Below are 20,486 nucleotides of genomic sequence, written 5' to 3'. Positions count from 1 at the left end.
GCATCCACGCTGAAAACGTTGCGGCACCTAAAAGACACAGACAAAGAACTCTGTTCAATTCAAATACGAAAGGGGTGCATTTCGCTCTCACTCACCTTCAGCGCAACTCAGCACAGCAGCATGCCGCCATCCCCGGACGCCGGCCATCATCTAAGGAAGGAAAGGAACGAAGTTAGGGAACTGTTCAAAGGACTCATACTTACCTGTCAGACTCTTGCCAGTGAAGTAACTAGGCAGCAACGAGCCTGCATCAATCAACGCGCCCCTGCGCTGAAGGCAGGATGGAGAGCACACTATCCAAGAAAACAAGGTGAGCTGTGGATCAAAGGGAAGGGTTGGACACCGGGAAGGAAGGGGTTCAAGCACACAGACAATGTGTTTCAGGCCCAGTCTCCAGTCGAATAGCCTCCAGGGAAGGGTTTGAGGTCGGAAGAGGTCAGAACAGGCTGAGTGACGTCCCCATGGATACCAGGTGAGCATTACACTGTGAGGGACTGGTGTCACTGATAGGATAGAACACATCAGTGAGCTGTCCTAGTCCATATACAATTTTGGCCCACTGTGCGCTGATGGATTTCCCCCATTCCCATTGTTACCTCCCATTCCAAGGTTCGGGGTCTGCCCGGTGCTTATGGTCTGCGATAACTGCAACGTTGCCTGTTGGGATTGTCCTTTTGGAAAATTTCCCATGCTCAGAGGTTGCATGCCTTGTTGCACTCCTGGCACTTGTAGTTGCACTGTGTGATTCTGTGCAACACCCTGCTGTAAAACTGCAGGTGTATTTGCCATGCCTGCTCCTGTTCCTTGGCCGTTTTGCATCATGCCTTGGTTTCTGCATGTGCGAGCTAAGTGTCCAGTCATTGCACACAACCAACATACTGGCGGTGGTCGGATCATTTGTCCATTTGACATATCTTGATTACCATTTTGCATATTCTGGAACCCTCCTTGATTATTTTGGGAACCTCCCAGATTACTCTGCCATCCTCTTATCGTAAACCCGCTCACCCTAGGATAGAACCCAGTATTGCTTTAATTATTCTGCTGTGGATTAGTCACCTGCTGCATGCCCGATTCAGCTGTGCTAGTTATCATGGCTCCCTCAAGAAGCATATTTTGACAATTTCTTTTGCACCAATTTTGCCTCCTCATCTTTACGAGCAGCTTCCTTTTTCCGATTCTTTTCTTGCAGCAGTCTACAATAGTGTGCGATGGTCAACTGTATTTCGGCCCAAGGCTTGGCCTCAATTCCCACCAATTTCTTGAGCTGTTTCTGCACCGGTTCTGGCAGCCCATGGCACAATATATGGTAAAACACAGGTATAGATTTTGTCCAAGATTCATGAGTCTCGAGCACCCATGCGTCTTGAAAATTCTGCATATAATTTAACGGATCATCAGACGCCTTCATTTTTCCGGTCATTTAGCTCCCATATCGGAAGTATCTGGATATAGCACTCATAGCGCTTTCCATACTGCGCCTCTACAATTGTTGAAAGGAGCTCCGTCATGCATGGTATTAATTGTGGTTACACCAGGGTAGCCTGCTCGTGCCCACATATAGTCTGCTCTCTCACCAAGTATGGCAATTAGGCGACCCTTAATGTCCCTTATAGCCAACATGTTTCCTCCTGTCATTTTTTCTAACTCATGTATCCACTTTCCGGCTCCCGATGTCAGCATTGGAAGCTTGTTTTTTCAAATGTTGTCGATCTATGTGTGGCCATGGAATATATCCCCCTTTCTCGAGCAACGGAAATTGGGATGCATAGCCCTCTCTCCTCTCATTGTTCTCCTGTCTATTGCAGGGGTGATATTCCTGCATCACAGTCTGCCTGGCAATGTCCCAAGCCGGTCTACAGAGGGCGGTGAAGACACCCCCCTCTGACCATGAGATACTTCATGTCAGTCAGACTGCGTGGCTGATTCAGATGCCCTTGGTACAGACTCGCTAGTGTCAGACCATCTTATTCCTTTTTCCCTGGGAGGGGGTGGTTGGGGGGGGGGGGGGGGGGGAGGGGGGGGAGGGGGGGGTAATGGAGTCGCTCTGTCTCCCTCATTTTCCTTGCGCTCCTCCCTTTCCAAGTCAGACATGGTTTGTCCCCAACTAGTGCCACTTCTTGTGTCGTCCTCACTCCTACTTATTTCTAGTCTATCCAGAGATAGGTCTCTATTCCCACTACTTTGGGAGACATCCTCAGTGTCGTACAGCTGAGTGCTCTCCAGGTACTAGTCTTCCTCCTTCCCTTGGGGTGTTTGTTCTAACCCCATTTCATCATATATTCCATCGATCGTTTCTCCGATGCTTCTGGTGTCGAAGTCATCTTCCATATTTGCCCTAGACGTGCCTGGTACTGAATCGTACGCAGGAAAGAATTCTTCTAGATCTTCCCAATCTACTAGGGGATCAGGATTAACCTCTCTCCCCAGATATTCAAGATTGCCCTCTGCCTCCGCTTACTTTCTAGGTCGTCATCAAATTCTCTGCGCTTCCTCGCCTCTACTCTTACTTCCTTTTTCTTTTCATTTCTACGTTCATCTGCCCTTCCTCATTTCTTAGTCTATTTTTTTCTCACATATCCTTTGATCTTCCTCGGACTTCTGCTGTTCCTGTCCCTCTTGATTATTGGCGGCTCTTGGTTTGCGATCGAGCTGTCTTTCTTGCTCTTCGCGATATAGCTGTTCTAGCCTTTGTCTCTTTGTCTAGCTTTATTATTCTTTCGTCCCTCAATTCCTTCCCTCTCCCCTTTCTCTGTGCCTCATCTAACCTCTCCTTTTGCTTCCTGTCATTAATGCCTTTGCCATCAAGTTTCAGTAAAATTTGCCTTCCCGTCCATTCGTTTTTGTGAATGCCATCTCATCAGTTCTGTCTTCGTTTCCCCTCCCATCTTTTCCCGTCTCCGCTTGTCGAGAGATGCACTTGTCTGTGCCCGATCTCTTCTTTCATCATCGCGTCTCGCCTTGTCCCGTGGGACTGTGGAGGTAATATTCGTATCCATCTTTCCCTTGATTTGCATCACTACTTTGCGTAGGTGACTCATGCCGGGTTTCTGTACCCCGTGGCTGCTTTAAGCTCTCTCAGCGGGTATAATCGCTCGTCCTTACTTTCTTCTACTTTAGTTTCTGCTGGGGCAGGTGGCGCGGTAGGCGTCTCACCCACCCTCTGTGCATACATTAAGTATCCAATCTATTGGCGGCTCCTCTTCCTTTCCCTGTTCATACATTTTCCAAAGCTCTAGAACAGCTAGGCGTTTGACTAGCTTTTTGCCCGTGTATGTGGCATGCAAATATGTCGTCATGTGTTGCAAGACGGCTTCAGATAAGGACCCACCTTGTGGCCATGGAATAAACATCTTGTGGGCGGTTCCTTTAACCCATTCTGGAATATATTTTTTTAGCTTGGGTGTGTGTTTTGTCAACTGCTTGCATAAGTGTGTCAATGGTGTCATAGCTTCCATGCTCAAATCTGTTCCCTTTCCTCTTATATAACACTTGTCAGTACTTTCATGGGACTTAAACAGTTCCAACAATATGAGCGAGCACCAAACACTGCAAGCTCCAATCCAAATTCCACAAAATTTTATACCTTCTAATTTACTCAAAACATCAATTCGTATGCAATTTTATCTCAGCTGTTAAATCGTGTAAAATTTAAATCAGTTTTCTCAAAGAAAATTTGATATATGACGTCACAATAAAAACATGTAAGACAGACGCGACGAACACCAGCTGGTCACAGTTATCTCCGCCTCTAATCATTACCCCTTCATGAAGTCGAAACGTACCCCTTTCATGACGTCTAACCGTCGTGGTAGTCTAATCGTTCCCCCTTTAGCTGGGACTCTGGATACACGTTTCTTCTAGCCGCTAGTATTAAGAAAGCGTAGGAATAAGGTGAATCCTCTCTTCTCGGGTGTCCTCCCCAATATTTAGTCTTTCACTCACTGTACGCATGGTTCTTCGGTATCACCGCCTTAGTTACCGCCTTCTTCGGTTTTTCGCCCGCTCAGCTGCCCGTAGGAATGGGAAGGGATATGTGGGAACACGGGTCCCTTCAGGCCCTAGTCTGCAGTTTTTCTTACACTACCACTGTCTACGGGGAGCTTCACGGTCTACTCGGCCGAATAGCAAAGGACTCGTGATATTGCCGAAGACCTAGAGTTACTTTATGTCGACGGTCAATGGGTGTCTTATTCTAATCATTAATCGATAACCATCCGATCTCTGCTACCAAGTGTACTCCGGAGAGCCCAGGCCGGCCCATAGAGCAGAGGTTTGCTCCGAAGTACATTAAGACGAGATAGCTGCACCCTTGAGATGGATGGGGGAGCAGATTTATCACTCCAACACCAATCATTAAGGACAACTCAATGGTTTGGTAAAGGGCATCTGTTTAATGACAAGTACAAAAAACAGGGAGTCATGGAAATCAGCAGTGATGCGATCGTCCTTCTCGCTTCAACTCCAATGAACTTCATAAAAAACATAGAATTTATACTGAAAACTTGTCATAATTGACGTGTAACACTCAAAAGTTAATGTGCAATTCTATTGGTTAGGAAAAGGTAACTAATATAGGTACTATATCTGTATATGGTAACAGAGTGAGGGGATTGGGTAAACCCTGTCAGGTGGGCGTCTAAGCCCTTCCTTCAAATCTGACTACTGCAGACGTCACTTAAAGTATGACGTCCCATTGGTTCTACCAACTATTGGACCCTAGATTATTTGGTCCATTGTGATTGGGTTGGCGCCAACCCCATGCATAAATTTTCACTTTGCTTAGCAGCACGCAGAACCATCAGCCAGGTGCAGGGTGCCCCCTAGTTACCCAGCATTCCTCCAATTAAAGTTACAATCAATCATCACTTCAGCAACAATGTGTCAATTATTTTACTGTGACTGGCCTCGAAACTGCATCTTCTCTCTGGAAAAGTTCTGATATCTCTGCCTGGGCAGATGCCAAGCGTAGGTGTGAACCCGTGCTTCTTGCTCAGCTGGTCACGTACTACCCACACCGTGAATTTGTCCAGTTTCTCTCAATTTGCGCATTTAATTCTTATTCAGCTTGTAACCTGCCTACGCCTCCTTATCTGGACCTTTCAGAGACCAGATATACTGTTCTTGAGTTTCAATTATATGTAGCTACTGTACATTCCTTCTATTGGTATGACTTTGGCTCTCCTGGCTAGAGTTGCATCTGCCGAGTTTTGATTCAGCCGTCTCTTCTCGTGTTGCTAGAAAATGAATCTGGTCTTATTTGGCCTCTAGTAACCCGAGTTGATTCTGCTTTTCGTGCAAAGTGGAATCACACTTATAATACTGTGCTTCGTTTTGAGGTAGATTATGTATAATGGTGCTCGCCGCACTATTCTTCTACTTAGCATAGCATGCTGCACTGTTTTCTTAGCTTTCTTGCGGTTCCAAGCATATTTACAGGTGTTAGCTGGTTGAATATCTTCATCCTGCTTACAGGTTAAGCTTCATTGTATTTCAATATCATTATCCCCCTTTAGGTTCACTTTATCTTCATTCATGGTGTTTCGTCTGTCATTTTTTGGTTGTCATTTCTTCTATCTGCGAGTCTGTCCGGGTCTTCGTGACATCACCATTCGTCTTCCATTAAGGCCTTTTTGGTTTCTTCCGGGACAGTACTGAGGCAATCTTCATTTCATCTCATTTGCTGGTAGGGTTTTCTCAATGTATACCTTACTGTTCATGATTTTCTGGGTATTGGAACTTCAATGGGTGTTGCTCTTCCGATAGGTACTGGGCAGGGCCCTACTGCGGCTCTCTGCCGATTTATCTGCTCATCATTCGTCAAATATTAACGTGACAAATGATGTGTTTTCAGCACTCTATCACGGAGTAAATAAACAGTTCTCGCTCCTTCTAGTAAAAGCAACATTAAAAATTAAGTAATGTTGTGGACAGCTAGTTGTGAACTGTATGTTGTAGTTGTGTATGGAAGGACACAGCCTTAGTATATTGCCGATTGGTTGAACACTTGAATCAATAGTTGACTTTGTTATTATGTGTCCATTTTTGGTTACAGAGGATGTTGACGTGGCTACACCTGTGTAATTAAGATGTATTAAACGACAGATAGTGTACTATGTGAAGTTTTGACGACTCATGCTACGGAGTGGATATCATACACTAAAGTAGCAATTTAAGTAAAAAACAACACTAGCAATGCTAGTGTGTAATAAGATATATTGTAGACTGCTATTGGCAAACATACCCCTGATTTCCTATTCCTTTGTTCCCCATTAGACAGTCAGACGAATGAGAAAATCAGATTCTCTGGACACCCATTGAATTTCACCAAGTATTTGGAAAAGTTTGAGCACCATTCAAGGAAGTGAATTGATCAATGTAGACCAGTACTTTCATGGACATTATTTAATCCACGGATAATTAATAGGCGACCAAACTGATAATAACCAGTGGACAATTACCACCTCATGACACCTAAAATCCAGACAACTATTTAACGCCCCTGAAGAATTTCCTAGAACACAGTTGGGTTAAGAAAGACTTGCACACTTGTTAAGCAGGTCTCCTCGTGAAGGGGATTGGGATTTGAAGCCGTGAATTGGATATTGTCGAGTTATTATGCTTATTGTAGGTTTGATTTTTGATGTGTTATTTGTGTAACTTTTTTTTTTTAATCAGTTATTATAATTTTGCCGTTGTATTGTGGGTGTCACTTGATTTGTACTGATTTATGGAGAGATGGTTGTAGGTTCACATTTTATCTTCTTTTAGGATTGTCTCTTAGATGAGTTTTTAGAGAAGATTATTGACTTCAGGTGGATTGTTAATATGGTTTCCCCTTGATCCATTTTGTTTAGTCTGTTTTAAGGTATTTTTGAATACATTTTGGAGGAGGATTAAATGGTATTGAATTCTTTATTCCCTTTGTATCAATCTCGGTTGAGTGGGTCTCCTGTACAGTTTTACTATATACGCAGTCCTTTTGTATAGATTAGGATTCTGAACCAGGTGTGACCATGGCATTTATATAGACCCGTCTTTCACCTAAGCTCCAGATTGACATGTGCCTGTCCAAGATGGAAAGGAGGGAAGAGCAGTGCGCATTGAAGATGGATGACTTTGAAAATCATGAGCGCAGAAACAACCCAAGGTTCTTTGTCATTCCGGAATGCGAAAGCGAGAACCAGGCAGACATCATGAAAACCATCAACAAAGTTGTCCAGAAGCTTTTCATTGAACAGAACACCAGTGAACCCACCATTGACAGGGCCCACAGAACGGTTATGGGGAATCCGTGGTCCCAGATCAGTCCTAGCCAAGTTTCACTATTACACGGAAAAGAACAAAATCTTGGTGGGAGGCTTCATAAATCACCATATTCCAGGATCTCTCGGCCTTCACCCTGCCCCGAATGAGGCTCTTGGTTGAGCTCTAAGGGAGTACGTTACAGAAGGGGGTGAGGGGATTCCTTTCTCCCCCTTTCAAACTTGATGGCTATAAACACCACCTGGTGTAAGAAGACGGCATAAACAGAGCATTGCATGAACTTCTTGGGGAACCAATCCCTAAACCCACTCTGGACCCCCGGTGGAGCTCACAGAATGACGGTACAGCCACCCCAGGCTTTGTGGACACAGACAAGTCCAAGGCCATTGTAAATTCAAGAAATTGAACACAGACCCCACCCACACAATCGTGAGGGATGGCCCCTGCCTTCCTGAGGATTTTTAGGGGGAGTTTCTTTGACCCTAGCATCGCATTCTCTGAGAATGCGGGTTCTCACACCCACACAGAAGTCGAGAGGGAGAGGAGTTTGACTCGTGGGGGAGGGGGGCGGGGGGTGTCTTGGGAGACCTGGGGTAAAGACTACAAGAACATTTCACGTACTGTACTTGAGTTTACCTGTTGATATGATTCAATGTTGTCGGGGGGGGGGGGGGGGGGGGGTCACCAAGGAGAGCCTTCAGAAAACGGGACTGTATTGGGAGGGCTCAGAGGTGTTATTCAAAGCCAATCGGCCTGTTGTAGATGGTGCAGTGACCAGGCGCCAGGGGTGGGGGGCGGGGATGGGAGTTGGTAGTGTTTCTTTTGTTTGATTGGGTTTTAAGGGATGACGAGCTAAATATTATTCGGGCCTCTCACCAGGAGTTAGTAAAGGAGGAAAGGGTCAGTAACAGGCCCACAAGACGCATTTTTGTGCACAGCAGACTTAACGGTGCATTTTGAAAATGTCAGCCAGTTCTAATGGTTACTATAGGCAATGTAGCAGTGGGTTCTCTTAATATGAGAGGCCTCAACTCCCCCCTCCCCCATAAAAGATTGCCAACTGTCAGTGAATTCAATCGATTAAAACTAGATATGATGTTCCTTCAAGAGACTCACTGGCAGAGGGGGAAGGAGCCATCCGAGAGCGTGAAATCTATAGGGGAGGTGTTCTCCGCATCTTGTGCTTCCAAAAAAAGGGGCAGCAGTGGTGGTCGCAAGTAAAATTTATTTCGTTCCGACAGATTCTGAAAGAGCCTGACGGCCGCTTTGTGATGGTGAAAGGGGATGCGAGAGGGCATGCTTTAATTATGGTCTCGATTTACTGCCCCAATGAGGACCAGGAACAATACTGGGAGTTAACTAGGGGTAAGATTCCAGGGGTTTGTGGAAGGTACTCTAATAAGAGGGCGACTTCAACATGGTCCTTTATCCAGACCTGGAAAGGAAACTAGCAACCCATCACACAGCAGCCCCTTTACAGCTTACGAGAGAGGCCCGATTCCAACAAGCCAACTCTGATTTAGGGGTGGTGGATTCCTATACCCGGCTGCGAAGATGTGCCCGACTCCTCAGGCGTGCCCAACTCCTTTGAGGATTGACTACATCCTTATGGACGCCTCTCGTCGGAGTGGGGTACAGGAGTCCAAAATAGAACCCATCCTCATGGAGTGTGGCTAGCCTTCAAAGCTACGTTGAGGGCAGTTCTGATAGGAATGGGGGCCTTGAAGAAAAGAGAAAGTGGTGGAGGGGTTCATCCTGAGGGGGGAAAATGGAAGCCCTACAGCCGGGTGCGAAGTTTTAAACTCAGATGCTACCAGGGGACTCAAGAAAAAAACTCCAGGAAGCTAGAGATAAATTAAAGGCCCTTCTAATTGGTCAGACGGAACGGAAGATGGCCTTTTTCAAGCAGAAATACATGGGGGGGGGGGGTGGAGAAAGCCGATACAATTTGAGCATGGCATCTTCAGGAACAGAGGAATAGAAGAGTGGCATTAATTTGCCCAGAGGTGAGAGCCACTCCTGGAGGACGCGCACATTATGGAAGGGTTCAGACTGCACCAGGAGTCCCTATATACAACTGAGTACAAGGGACCCCGGAAGCCACAGACCGGTTCCTGGACTCCTTGCCAATTCATAGCCTCCCCGCAGACAAAGCGGCAACAGCAGAAGGCCCCATTTCAGAACAAGAGATCATAGACACCATTGCTAGTATGAAAGGGGGGGGTGGGGCGAAGGGGGGGGGCAACGACCCTGGGAGGGGCGGCGGGGGGGGTTGGGGAGAAGACGGCGTCACTGTATTTTTATAAACATTTTCGCTCTATGCTGCACCCTTCTTGGCTAGACTATTCAACAAAGCAATGGCCTTGGGATTCCACACCCCCCAGGTCCATGTTATCAGCCCTCATAGTAGTCATTTCCAAAGAAGGGAAAGATCCATCGCAGTGTCAGTCGTACCGCCCAATTTGTCTACTCAACACAGACGTCAAAATCATGGCAAAGGTATTGGCTAATAGGCTCCGTCACCTCATGACCACCCTCGCTCACTGAGACCAGGTGGGATTCATCCCGGGCCGTCAAGGTGCAGATAGTGTACGAAAGATGACGACTTGATGCATGAGGTGGCGCGCCAACAAATACAGGCTCACCTGGTCTCTATAGACTCCGAAAAAGCCTTTGACCGAGCCCTGACGTAGAGTGGAGTTATATGGCCAAAGTCCTGCAAAGAATGGGGGTTGGGGGTAACTTTAGGTGCCGGATCGCTGCCCTGCACGACTCACCTATTGCTATAGTGGCCGTGAATGGCAATCTTTCTTCCACTCTCCAGAGGAAGAAGGCAAGGGTGTCCAATCTCTCCCATTCTCTATGCCCCGACTATGGAGCCCCTTGCCATTGCAATTAGGGAAAATGTGGGGATCACGGGAATACAATGTGGGGCAACCAATTTTAAGCTCCCCCTGTTTGCCGATGACATCCTCTCTTACTTGACCAATGTTGAAATACCGCTGCCTGAACTACTTAGTCAGATAAATAGATTTGGGGACTTCTCAGGGCTAAAAAAACAAACATCTCTATGTCCAGAATTATGCCCATAGGAGACGATGTTCCAGCAATCGGCAGTAGGAGAATACTCTGTGGCATGAGTATTAAAAACTATTAAAAACTTTGCTACACTTTACCTAGGAATTCAACTGCCCAGTGACCTTTCAAAGCTCAGGTAGGTGAACTCCCTAGTCCCCATAATTGGAAAAATAAAACAGATTGGGCACGACTGACTCCCCTGACGTTGTCATCGCTCAGGCACATGACGACAGTGAAGATTAACGTCCTCCCCCGCTTGCTCTACATGTTCACAGTGCTCCCTGTGTCCCTTCTACAGTCCTCCAGTAAATTCCATGATCAACACGTTTGTATGCCAGGGAAAACACCAAGAATCAGGTTTACAACCTTAACTCTCCAGAGAGACCAGGGCAGGTTTGGTTTCCCAGATTTGTGGAGTTATAAAGCGGCACAGGTATGTGTCCTTCTGGAGCATCTGGAGGATGACAATGGCACCTATTGGACCTACTTGGAAGACATGCACACCCACCCCAAAAAGGTCAGGGACCTACTATGGCCCCAGAATAAAAGGAGATCCCGGACCAAATAAAAACTCATCCAAGCCTAGGAGTGATCTGGTTACTATGGAAAAAAACCAAGGCAAACCTTGCCCTTGCTTCGCCGGTCCTGTTGCGTTCACTATGGGGGGGATGGGGAGGCCTTTGTACTGGGTAGCAGGGGCTTACGCTTCTCGCAGTCATGGTCGGACAGGTGTCTGGAAAGGGTACGGCAGCTTTTCCCAACCTTTATTGAATATGAATCCCTACGTGAGCTCCTGGAAAGACTCCTTGACTGTGTTTGAGTACTTGTGCCTAAGGGCCACGTGCCTGACCCCAAATGGCTCGGAGGTCTCGCATCCCCTCACACCCTTGAGAAAACCCTCGTGAGGCCCCTGGGAGGAAGGACATACTGTCCAGACTTTTATAAAGTGTTGGTAACTTACGGAACTAGATGGGATGCAAAGCTTTAAAGTCTGGGCAGAAAAACTGGGGAGGGGAAATCCCAGACACTACCTGTTCTCAGCCAACTTGTACACCTCAGCAATGGAGCATAACTTTAAACTCCTCCACTGTTGGCACCTACCCCCCACCCCTTGAGATTGTCCAAGATGTTCGTGGGGTCCTCCCCTCTGTCCTCAGGAATGTGGTCTGGTGGGGTCATGGTATCACATGTGGTGGGCATGTACAAAGGTGAGAGTTTATTGGGCTGAGGTACTTGGCTGGATAAAATTCACGTGGGAATGGCCCCGGGGTTTGACCCTAACCAGGTCCTACTGGGAGCCCCATACATTGAAAAGGGAGCCTTCAGGCTTCCGAAACTAGTAGACGCAATGTTGAGAGCAGGGAGGGTAGCTCTGGCCCAAAGCTCTAAGGACAAAGTCACTCCATCAAATCAGCCGATGAAGAAAATTATGGGACATCTTTACATAAGAAATACTGGTGGCATTGGTCAACAACTATGTGGAGACCTTCTCCCTTGCGTGGGGAACCTTTATGTTGAAACAGGGTGTGGAAGTACACTCATGTGATTAGACATCTGGGGTAGGATGAGGGTCTGTGCTTAAAACCTCCGCCCGGGGCACTCAGTGTCAAATCTGGGACTTCACGTTTAGAACCCATGCCTGAGCATTATCTGCTGACAGTGCTAACTATGCTAATTTTGCGTATTAGATTTCCTACTTTTTTTCCTTGCTTTGTCACCTGGAGTGGTGGTCTTGTTGCTTCTTTTCCCTAATTATCTGGGGGGGGGGGGGGCAAAAGGGTGGGAGACAGGGGAAAGTTGGGGTGTTTCTTATTGTTGACCTAAGGCGCTTTTGTATTGCTTTGAAAATGCTAACCGTTTTCTTTTTTTTTTTTTAAAGGATGCTCTTGGGACTGCAATGGCTGCAGTGAGGTAGCCCAAGAGAGCTCGTCAGTCCACTGGTTGGGCCAGGGACAGAAAGGTGCAATCTTCGAACAGGGGGTCAAGACTGGTCGTTCCCAGCGACGAAATCACAGACAAGGGTCTTCGGGATCAGGAAAAGGAGCAGGTCTCCATTGGGACTTTACTGAGTTGGTGCTCGTCAGTTTCAGGGGTTATCCAGTGGCTGCTCTTCTTCATAGAGGACTTGGCTGCAATGGTGGCCTGTGCAATAACTGCAGAAGCCCTACTTGATAATAAAAAAAAATTGAGGCTGGAAGGTTGCCGAAGCCCGCCAATGGTAAGGATTTGCACTATTCAAACCGGCAGTAGTTATCCAATCATGGATAGCCACAACACCTGCCCAGCAACAGACATTCAGTTACCAGGATGTGCACTGGGACCAGACAGTCCCAAATCCCACATCCAGGCTTGCACACAAACCACCCCTTTGATGAGAAAGCAGCAGCTTTCCCCAGGAAAAGGCATTTCATGTATGGCATTTCCTGACATGAGAAGGCAGGAAGAAGGCAAAATAATATGGCCAAAGGACAAGCAAAAACCTTATGCATAAGTAAAATCACCAAAACTCGGCAGAAAAATAGCTGCCACCAGCTCGTCTTAGGAACATTGTAAAAGTTACCAAAAAGCAATTACAGAAAGGCAGAAGGATACAAACTAGCCTAACCTCACAGTAAGGCGATATGTGCAACTTTAATAATACAAGAATTTCACAAATAAAAACTCTCAGTAATGACAGTCATATTGACTGATCGGTTTCCCCCATAAGAATGAGCAAAAGGATAAGGAAAGTATCATATGGCTTTCCTTGCCTCCAAAAACTCATGTCGGGTGTCCAAATAAAGCAAAAAGAAATGGTGTCTCATAGAAGTCTATGGGAGGAAAGCAGCAAAAACAAATATTTTCTAATAGCTACCACCAACCTACTCCCCAATACACTTAGTGGGGGACAAAAGCCTCAAGCAGCATCCCCACTCTAGTAGCTATATAGGCTACTAAGGAAATGACACCAAAATGTGAACATCTTGCTGCTGCATGGGTGGGGCGTGGGAGGGTTACTTCAGTCTTCAGTTCAAGACCCCCCTGACATACAAAATTAAGATCCACAAAACAAAATGCCAGCAAAAAGTCAAGGCGACTAAGATCACACAAAAGGCATCTCAAAAATGACCTTTTATCCCAACAAACATGCCATTTTCCTTCACCACAGTTAGTAGAATGCTAGTTGTACAGCTGTGATAAAGCACCATGGTGCTTGTTAAAAGTGAAACCATTTTTTTTTTTTATCTGAAGCTAGCTAGGCAACGCTTGCTTTTAGTAGGCGCTTGCTCTATATAATTAAAGATGTTCCAGGTCCCTGCACAAAGGCAGAGATATTGGGCGTTTATGAATTTTTCATGAAGATACCTGCAAGTCTCTTATGAGAAACATTATCCAGTGATGTGGTCTTACGTTTCCACAGCACCCTATGAAAATCTGGCAGACTATAATATTCAGGGATCCTAAAAACAAGAGTAGGTACTTACCTGAAAGAACATGCTCAGTGTGGTCAGCAGCTCACACCAGACCTATACGCACCAAGATTGGCCCATTGGGCCTAATGGGTCACTCAGACTGGAGACCCGACCCCACCCACTCTAGTTTGGGCCATATAAAATGAGAGCCAGATCAACAGCTGCCAATCTTCCTCTGTGTGTACGCCATTCACATTGTTTAGTATTGCTGCACTCTTGAAGGCTCTACAAAGATATATGGTATCCAATTGGAAAGCCAGGCAGATACTAAAAACAGTAAGCAGCAAGTCAGTCAATATGCTATCAATCCATTGCTTTATTTCAGAAGAAAACAAGAAAAGGTCTACACATTTATCTGTGCCTCCTATTTTAGAGCTACGATATAGAAAGAAAGAAAAAAAGAAAAAAAGAAAAAAAGAAAAAAAGAAAAAAAAAAAAAAAAAACTTACCTCCTTTGGAGTTTTGTGAGCTGCACAAAGGAAAATCCATTGTTCTGTTGCTGTCATCTGAGTGCATGTTTCTGGGTGACATTCACTCTGTTAAGACAAAGGAATCGTTTTCCTTAGCCGATCACACACTCCCTCCAAAGATTCTCTGCACCCACCTGCGCCTCTCACTCCTCCCCAATCAGTGTCTACAGTACCATCCTGCAAGTCCCCCCCAAAACCCAAATTCAGTTTATTTCCAGGGTTAGGAGCTCAACAGAACAGCAAACCAAACACCAGGTTACATTAAAAACATGGTTCTGTATATGAAGTACAGAAATCCAGACAAAATAGCAAAATGTATGCCTTGCCACCTAACAGACACTCCTAAATTAACTAAATGCAAGAAAATAAACAGAAAAAGATTTGATGTCCATTACAGTCACAAGACCGTCCACTGTTCAATTTGCTCATGCTTGGTGCATTTCACCCGATTATGGACTAATAATGCAAATACAACAAATATTTGTTTTGTAGAGTGAGACAGGAAACAAGACTCAGGTTGAATATTGCCACAAAAGCACCGATGGATGATGGGGATTATATTCAGTAATTTAAGCGTTTAGAATGAACATGTCCCTATAGGTTTGGCATGGTAGTAGAAAGAAGTGGATATCTACGGGATACATTACTCACCGTAATCGTATTTCTGATGCTTGCATCTGCTTAGATTCACATACTGTGCATAGTGCAACATTTGGTCAGAGTAAGCTGCAGAGTATTAAAGTTGTCGTTTTCAAAACTCGGAAAGGGACGTCGACAGGGCGTGCCAGTAATACTATCCCTAGTGCGACATCCACTGTACCCATGATCGAAAGTTCATTTAAGCCAAGTCACACATTCCACAACGCCACCTAGTAGCCTTTGCTGGTAGTTCTCCAGTTCTGAGCCAAGACAGCAAGGCAATGTGGGTATGCAAATGAACTCAAATGCAAACCTTTATCTCCAGAAAACGCTCTGTGAGGGCAGTGCTATTTTATACATTGCCCAAGACAGACATTTTGCAAGGCTGTCAGGACAATTACATACTTGCTTTCATAACTTGCATACCCACAATGCCTGGCTGTTGCGGCTCAGAATTGGAGTTGCACTTCCAGGGGACTTGGCTCAAATTAACTTTCCTACTTTGACATTTCTGGTGAAAGTTTTGTTCCCCCCCTCCCCCAAACCCACCATTACTTTGTTGGCGTTTTATATAAGGGATAAATTACTCACCATAATCGTATTTCTGGTGCTTGCATCTCCTTAGATGCACATGCTCGGACATCCGAGTGGTAGTTGCAGAGTATTACAAGATTTGTTTTCGAAACTCGAAATGGATGTCGACAGGGTGCGTTAGTAATACTATCCCTAGTGTGATGTGTACTGTACCCATGGCCCTTCACGCGTCAAAGTCCCTCAGATTGTTTGCTTCGAACACGAGGTTGCATGAAGCATGGCGCGAGTACAGAAGTGATAAAGCAGAAACAGTGATAACCCAGAAAAAACATGCATCAACTACCCAGAAGGAGAGGAAGGGTGGGTGCATATGAATCTAAGCAGATACAAGCACCAGAAAAACGATTACAGTGAGTAATATATCCCTTTTGGAGCTTGCGGATCTGCTTAGATCACATGCTCTGGATAGATTAGCGCCCAGTATCTGTAGGAGGAGGTGGGAAGTGAGAAAGTACAGCAGCAAAGATGTTTTAGGACCGCTTGCCCCACCTGTGAATCTGCTTTAGAGTGTGTATCAATGCAATAATGCTGTGCAAACATATGGAGGAACTCCATGTAGCAGCTTTGCAAATGGTGTCTAGAGGGACGTTTGCAATGAAAGCCAAGGTAGCTCCGGTACCCCTGATAAGAGTGAGCCCTGGGGGGTGAAAGGTAAGACTTTCTTGCATAGGGGAGAGCAGAGCCATTTGCACTGGACTATCCACCTGGAGATGGCGTTCGATACACGATTGCCTTCCCTTCCAGGTGCTAGGGAAGCAAATAGTTGGGTCCGTTTTCCTTTAAGGCTTAGTTTTGTTCACATAGTACAAGACCGCCCTCCGTACATCAAGTGTATGGAGGCTTCTTTCTGCTGCGTTAGATGGATTTTGAAAGAAGGTAGGAAGTTCTATGTATTGATTAACATGGAACTTTGAAATTAATTAGGTGAGAACCTAGGGTGCGTTCCGAGGACAACCTTGTCCTTGTGTATTATGAAGAAGGGGTCTTGTACAGACAAAGCCTGTAGCTCACTGCCTCATCTTATAGAGGCGATAGCTACTAGGAACGCGCTTTAAGCTGGCCTTGTGCATAGGCTCAGAGGGTGGACCCATGAGCTTGGAGAGCACATTAAAATCGCAACCCGGAAGATGGTTGGAAATTGGGTGTACAGCCTCTTTACCCCTTCCATGAATGCTTTAATGACAGGAACTTTCCACCAGGGCACCTGGTTTTGTGAAGTGGTGTAAGCCGACAGGTGTACTTTGATGGAGTTGAATACTAGGCCTGAGTCGAATAGTTAAAGCATGTAATGTAGAAGGTTAGCTGAGGAACAACCGAATGTGCTTAAGGCTTGTGACCTGCAACATATCGCAAATCTCTTCACCTGTTGAAATAGCATCTGGTGTTGGGTTTTCGTGCCTCTTTTAGGATATCCATACACCTTTGTGGAAGATTTAAGTGGCCGAATTCTAGGACTTCAAGAGACGGGCTGCCAAGTTCATGGATTGAGGCTGGAGGGATGCTCCCTTGTGTTGTGTTAGCATGTTGTATGGGAACGGGAGCTTGATTGGGTTGCACATCGCCAGTTTGATCAGATGTGGAAACCAAGATTGTCTCGCCCACATAGGAGCAACCAGGATTAGAGTCACTTGTTCCTGGTACATCTTGTGCACAATTCTGCTGAGGAGTGGCGCTGCGGGAAAAGCATAAGCACATTTCTCTGACCAGTTCATCCATAGGGCGTTCCCTGCCCTGGACCCTGGTTGGGGGAAACCTGGATGCGAAGCCTGGGCATTGTGCATTTAGGCTTGTGGCGAACAAACAACGCTGGATGACCCCATTGAGAGAATTTTGCATCTAGGATATCATTGTCGAGTTCCCACGCATGTTCTTCTGGTAGAGGGTATCTACCAGAGCATCATGTTCCCCTGGAGCGTGCCGAGAGGTTAGGACATGTTCGGCTTGAGTGCCCACTTCCATATTTGCTGGGATAGCTTGGACAGACAGAGTGTGCTTCCCGGCTTCTTTATGTAGAGCATGGCAGTGGTGCTGTCTGCAAGGACTTGCACTGTTTGAACTGTAAGATGTTGCTGAAGGGCTAGAAGAGCCTTTAGAACTGCCAAATGTTCCAGAAGTTGATGATGTGTCTTTGGGCTGTAGCGCATGTCCACTGGCCGTGGGCTGCGTGGTGGAGCAAGTGAGAACCCCCCCATCCAGTGAGTGAGGAGTATGTAGTTAGGATTGCTTGTGCTGGTAGAATGCAGAAGGCTTTCCCCTTTAGCAAGTTGTCCCTGGACCACCAGGGTTAGCGAAAAACAACCACTAGATGGTCCCACTGACCGCTTGCCTGAGACCATTGTTTAGCCAACCATTCCTGCATTGGACGCATGCGCAGGCACGTGTAGAACCAAGTGAATGCATGAGGCCATCATCCTGAGCAAGAACATTGCATTGCGTACAGTTACCTGATGGCCGGTCTTGTAGTGAGGTACTTGCAACAGCATGTTTTGTATTCTATCGTTTGACAGGAAAGCCAGCTCCTGCTTGGTCTTTAGAATTGCTCCCAGACGGTTTTATTTGGCTGGGGACTATACTTGATTTTTCGTTGATGGAGAATCCCAAATTGAAAAAGGTCTATTGTCTTTTGTGAAAATTTGAGGAGATTCCCTGGTTTTAGCTGACCCCTGATATACAGGGGGTCTGTGGGCGCTGGCCTGAATAATTTTTTGATTCTAGGGTTAACCGCCCTTGTGAGGTTAGGTGCAAGTAAGGAGGGCTGTATACGTCTTTGTATAGACTAAGAGTGGGATAAACAGAGTGGCAGACTTCCTGTCGCCAGTAATGTCCTCCACAAACTTCTTGTGCTTCTTGGGTGTCAATACTGAAATGTTGGGCAGCCTTCAGCAGAAAGTTCTTTGTATTGGAGCCGATTGTCTACAGGTGAATCTGCTACAGGCGGATCTTGGTGGTGACAGATATCATCGTCGTCATCGTAGTACTGGTCCTGACTGTATAGGTCCCCTTGAAAGCCAGGGTCTTCTGACACAGATCAACACAATGCATGTCCTGAGAGGGGACTTGGTAGGTGGAGGCCGGGGGACCTGGGTGGAAGTGCTTGGCTGTGGGTCAAGACGTGATTTTTTTGGCGGGGGTTGATTTTTTTTTGCAGCCCGTGGCTGCAAGGCTTCTCGAAGAGACGTTAGTTCTTCTGGACGATTGTTTATGAAGTCAACAAAGCATGATATCCTCTTTATAATTCTGTTGAATTTTTCAGGGGTATAGTCATAGGAGGATGGAAAGCCTGAAGGGGGGCTTGAGACGGTGCCTGAACCTTGTGATGCATAGCCCCCGAGAGAGTCTACAGGGGAGGAGGAATCCATAACCTGAGTATTGGGAAGAAAAGCGGCGAGGATTTTTTTGTTCTTTTTGATGACCTTGTCTTTAACAGGGTAGCAGGGACATGTTTTTAATTAGTGCTTGCATTTTGGGCGCATGTTTAGGGGACGCTGATGCACCTTTCGGCGTGCGAAAGGATCTGTGTGCGGTGTCCGAACCGTCTTTGGGGCAGATTTCGAAAGCCTGTCATGAGGCGAAAGTGTAAGCGATGACCCATGGGACAAGTAAGATCTAGAGGCTTTTTCCAGACACCGCGTAGGCCTGGGCGCTTTCATCGAATGTCGGCTGTGGGTTATGTGCTTAATGTTTTTGGACGTGTACGTGCTATGGCCACCAGGTGTCGCCTCCAGAGACGCTGGCCTGCTTAATGGATTCGAGGGCCCGCACATGGGATTCCGCTGAAGACCAGTCGCCTTCGGCATAACTAAAGACACAGATACTGCCCTTGCTGGAATCCTCCGTTACGTGGATGGAGGATTCGCCCTGCATTTCGTGGACGGCCCAGCACTTGGTAAGATGGTCTTTATGAGTTTTCGGGCAGAAAAGCTTGCAGGACTTGCAAAGATTTTCAGGGCGATCCCTAGGGAGACAATAATTGCACTCTCGGTGCGTGTCCTTCCACAGGAATATTCTATGGCAGGTAGGCCAAAAATTAAAAGGTGTTTTTTCCATCATAAATAGAAAGGGCAGTTAGGCGGGGAAAGGGGTGGCAGAATATGCATTTTCTAAAAGGAGTCAGTATGAAAGATCACCCCTCTGACCCCCCCCCCCCTCACTCCCTATTGTAAGGACCAAAGCCCGAAGAGGCTTGTGAAGGCTGCGTCTGGGTGTTGACCGTCAAAGGTAGCAGTTGAATGATGCGGCGGCACAAGCAGACAGTAAAGAAAGTCACAAATTAACTTAACTAGTCAAAAGTTAATCAGCCGGGTATGGAACTTCACAACTTGCGACCGACCACAATGGCGGAAAGAAAGAATTTGAGGGACCTCGACGCTTGAAGGACCATGGGTACACTAGGGTAGGGATAATATTATTAAAAACGCCCAGTTGACATCAGTTTTTCAACTTTCGAAAACAAACCCTGTAATACTCTTCGACTACCGCTAGATGCCACGACTATGCAGAGCATGTGATCTAAGCAGACCCACAAGCCTCAGAAATATATACACGCACAACATAATCTAAAAAGGGAGACTACACATTGAAAGGCAATTTCAGTAAGAATAAACGGTACCAAAAATGTGTTAAGCCGACAAAATACAACCTGCGTTATTATAAAGGCAGGCACGTCATTTGAGCAGTCCAGGTAATGTCTCAAATGTTCAAGTCAGAGGCAAGAACTGGAGGCAGGGAGATAGGATGTTACAGTTTTTCTGCACATGTTTTAGCTACAGTGAACAAATAAAATGTCTTTCAAGAACAATTTTCAGGGAAAAGTCAATTGGATACAATTAGGGGGGAGGTGCACACAATTTAACTACACTTGGGGATATCCAGGAGGCAATCCTAGGCAGGAATCCCACTGCGCACAGCCATCAAAGGATGGTGATAGGGAGTGAACTTTGCTCCATGCAATCCCTGTGTGGTGAGGGCAGCTGCAAAAGTAGTAGAC

General features: G+C 46.2%; 1 protein-coding gene across 2 annotated transcripts in view; it reads right to left on the bottom strand.

The window, feature by feature from the left end:
• The window catches only part of LOC138488613 (MOB-like protein phocein), a 703,046-nt gene that overhangs the window by 159,241 nt on the left and 523,319 nt on the right, over nucleotides 1–20,486 (bottom strand). For both annotated transcript variants that reach the window (XM_069615737.1, XM_069615736.1), the window contains one exon: nucleotides 14,246–14,332. In XM_069615737.1, the coding sequence (XP_069471838.1) occupies nucleotides 14,246–14,332 (87 nt within the window). The remainder of the gene's footprint in view (nucleotides 1–14,245; nucleotides 14,333–20,486) is intronic.

Source organism: Ambystoma mexicanum, chromosome 9 (assembly GCF_040938575.1).
Source record: "Ambystoma mexicanum isolate Mex_15411 chromosome 9, UKY_AmexF1_1, whole genome shotgun sequence".
Classification (NCBI taxonomy): Eukaryota; Metazoa; Chordata; class Amphibia; order Caudata; family Ambystomatidae; genus Ambystoma; species Ambystoma mexicanum.
Note: the sequence above shows the minus strand (reverse complement) of the source record. Positions and strands in the feature narration are given on the sequence as shown.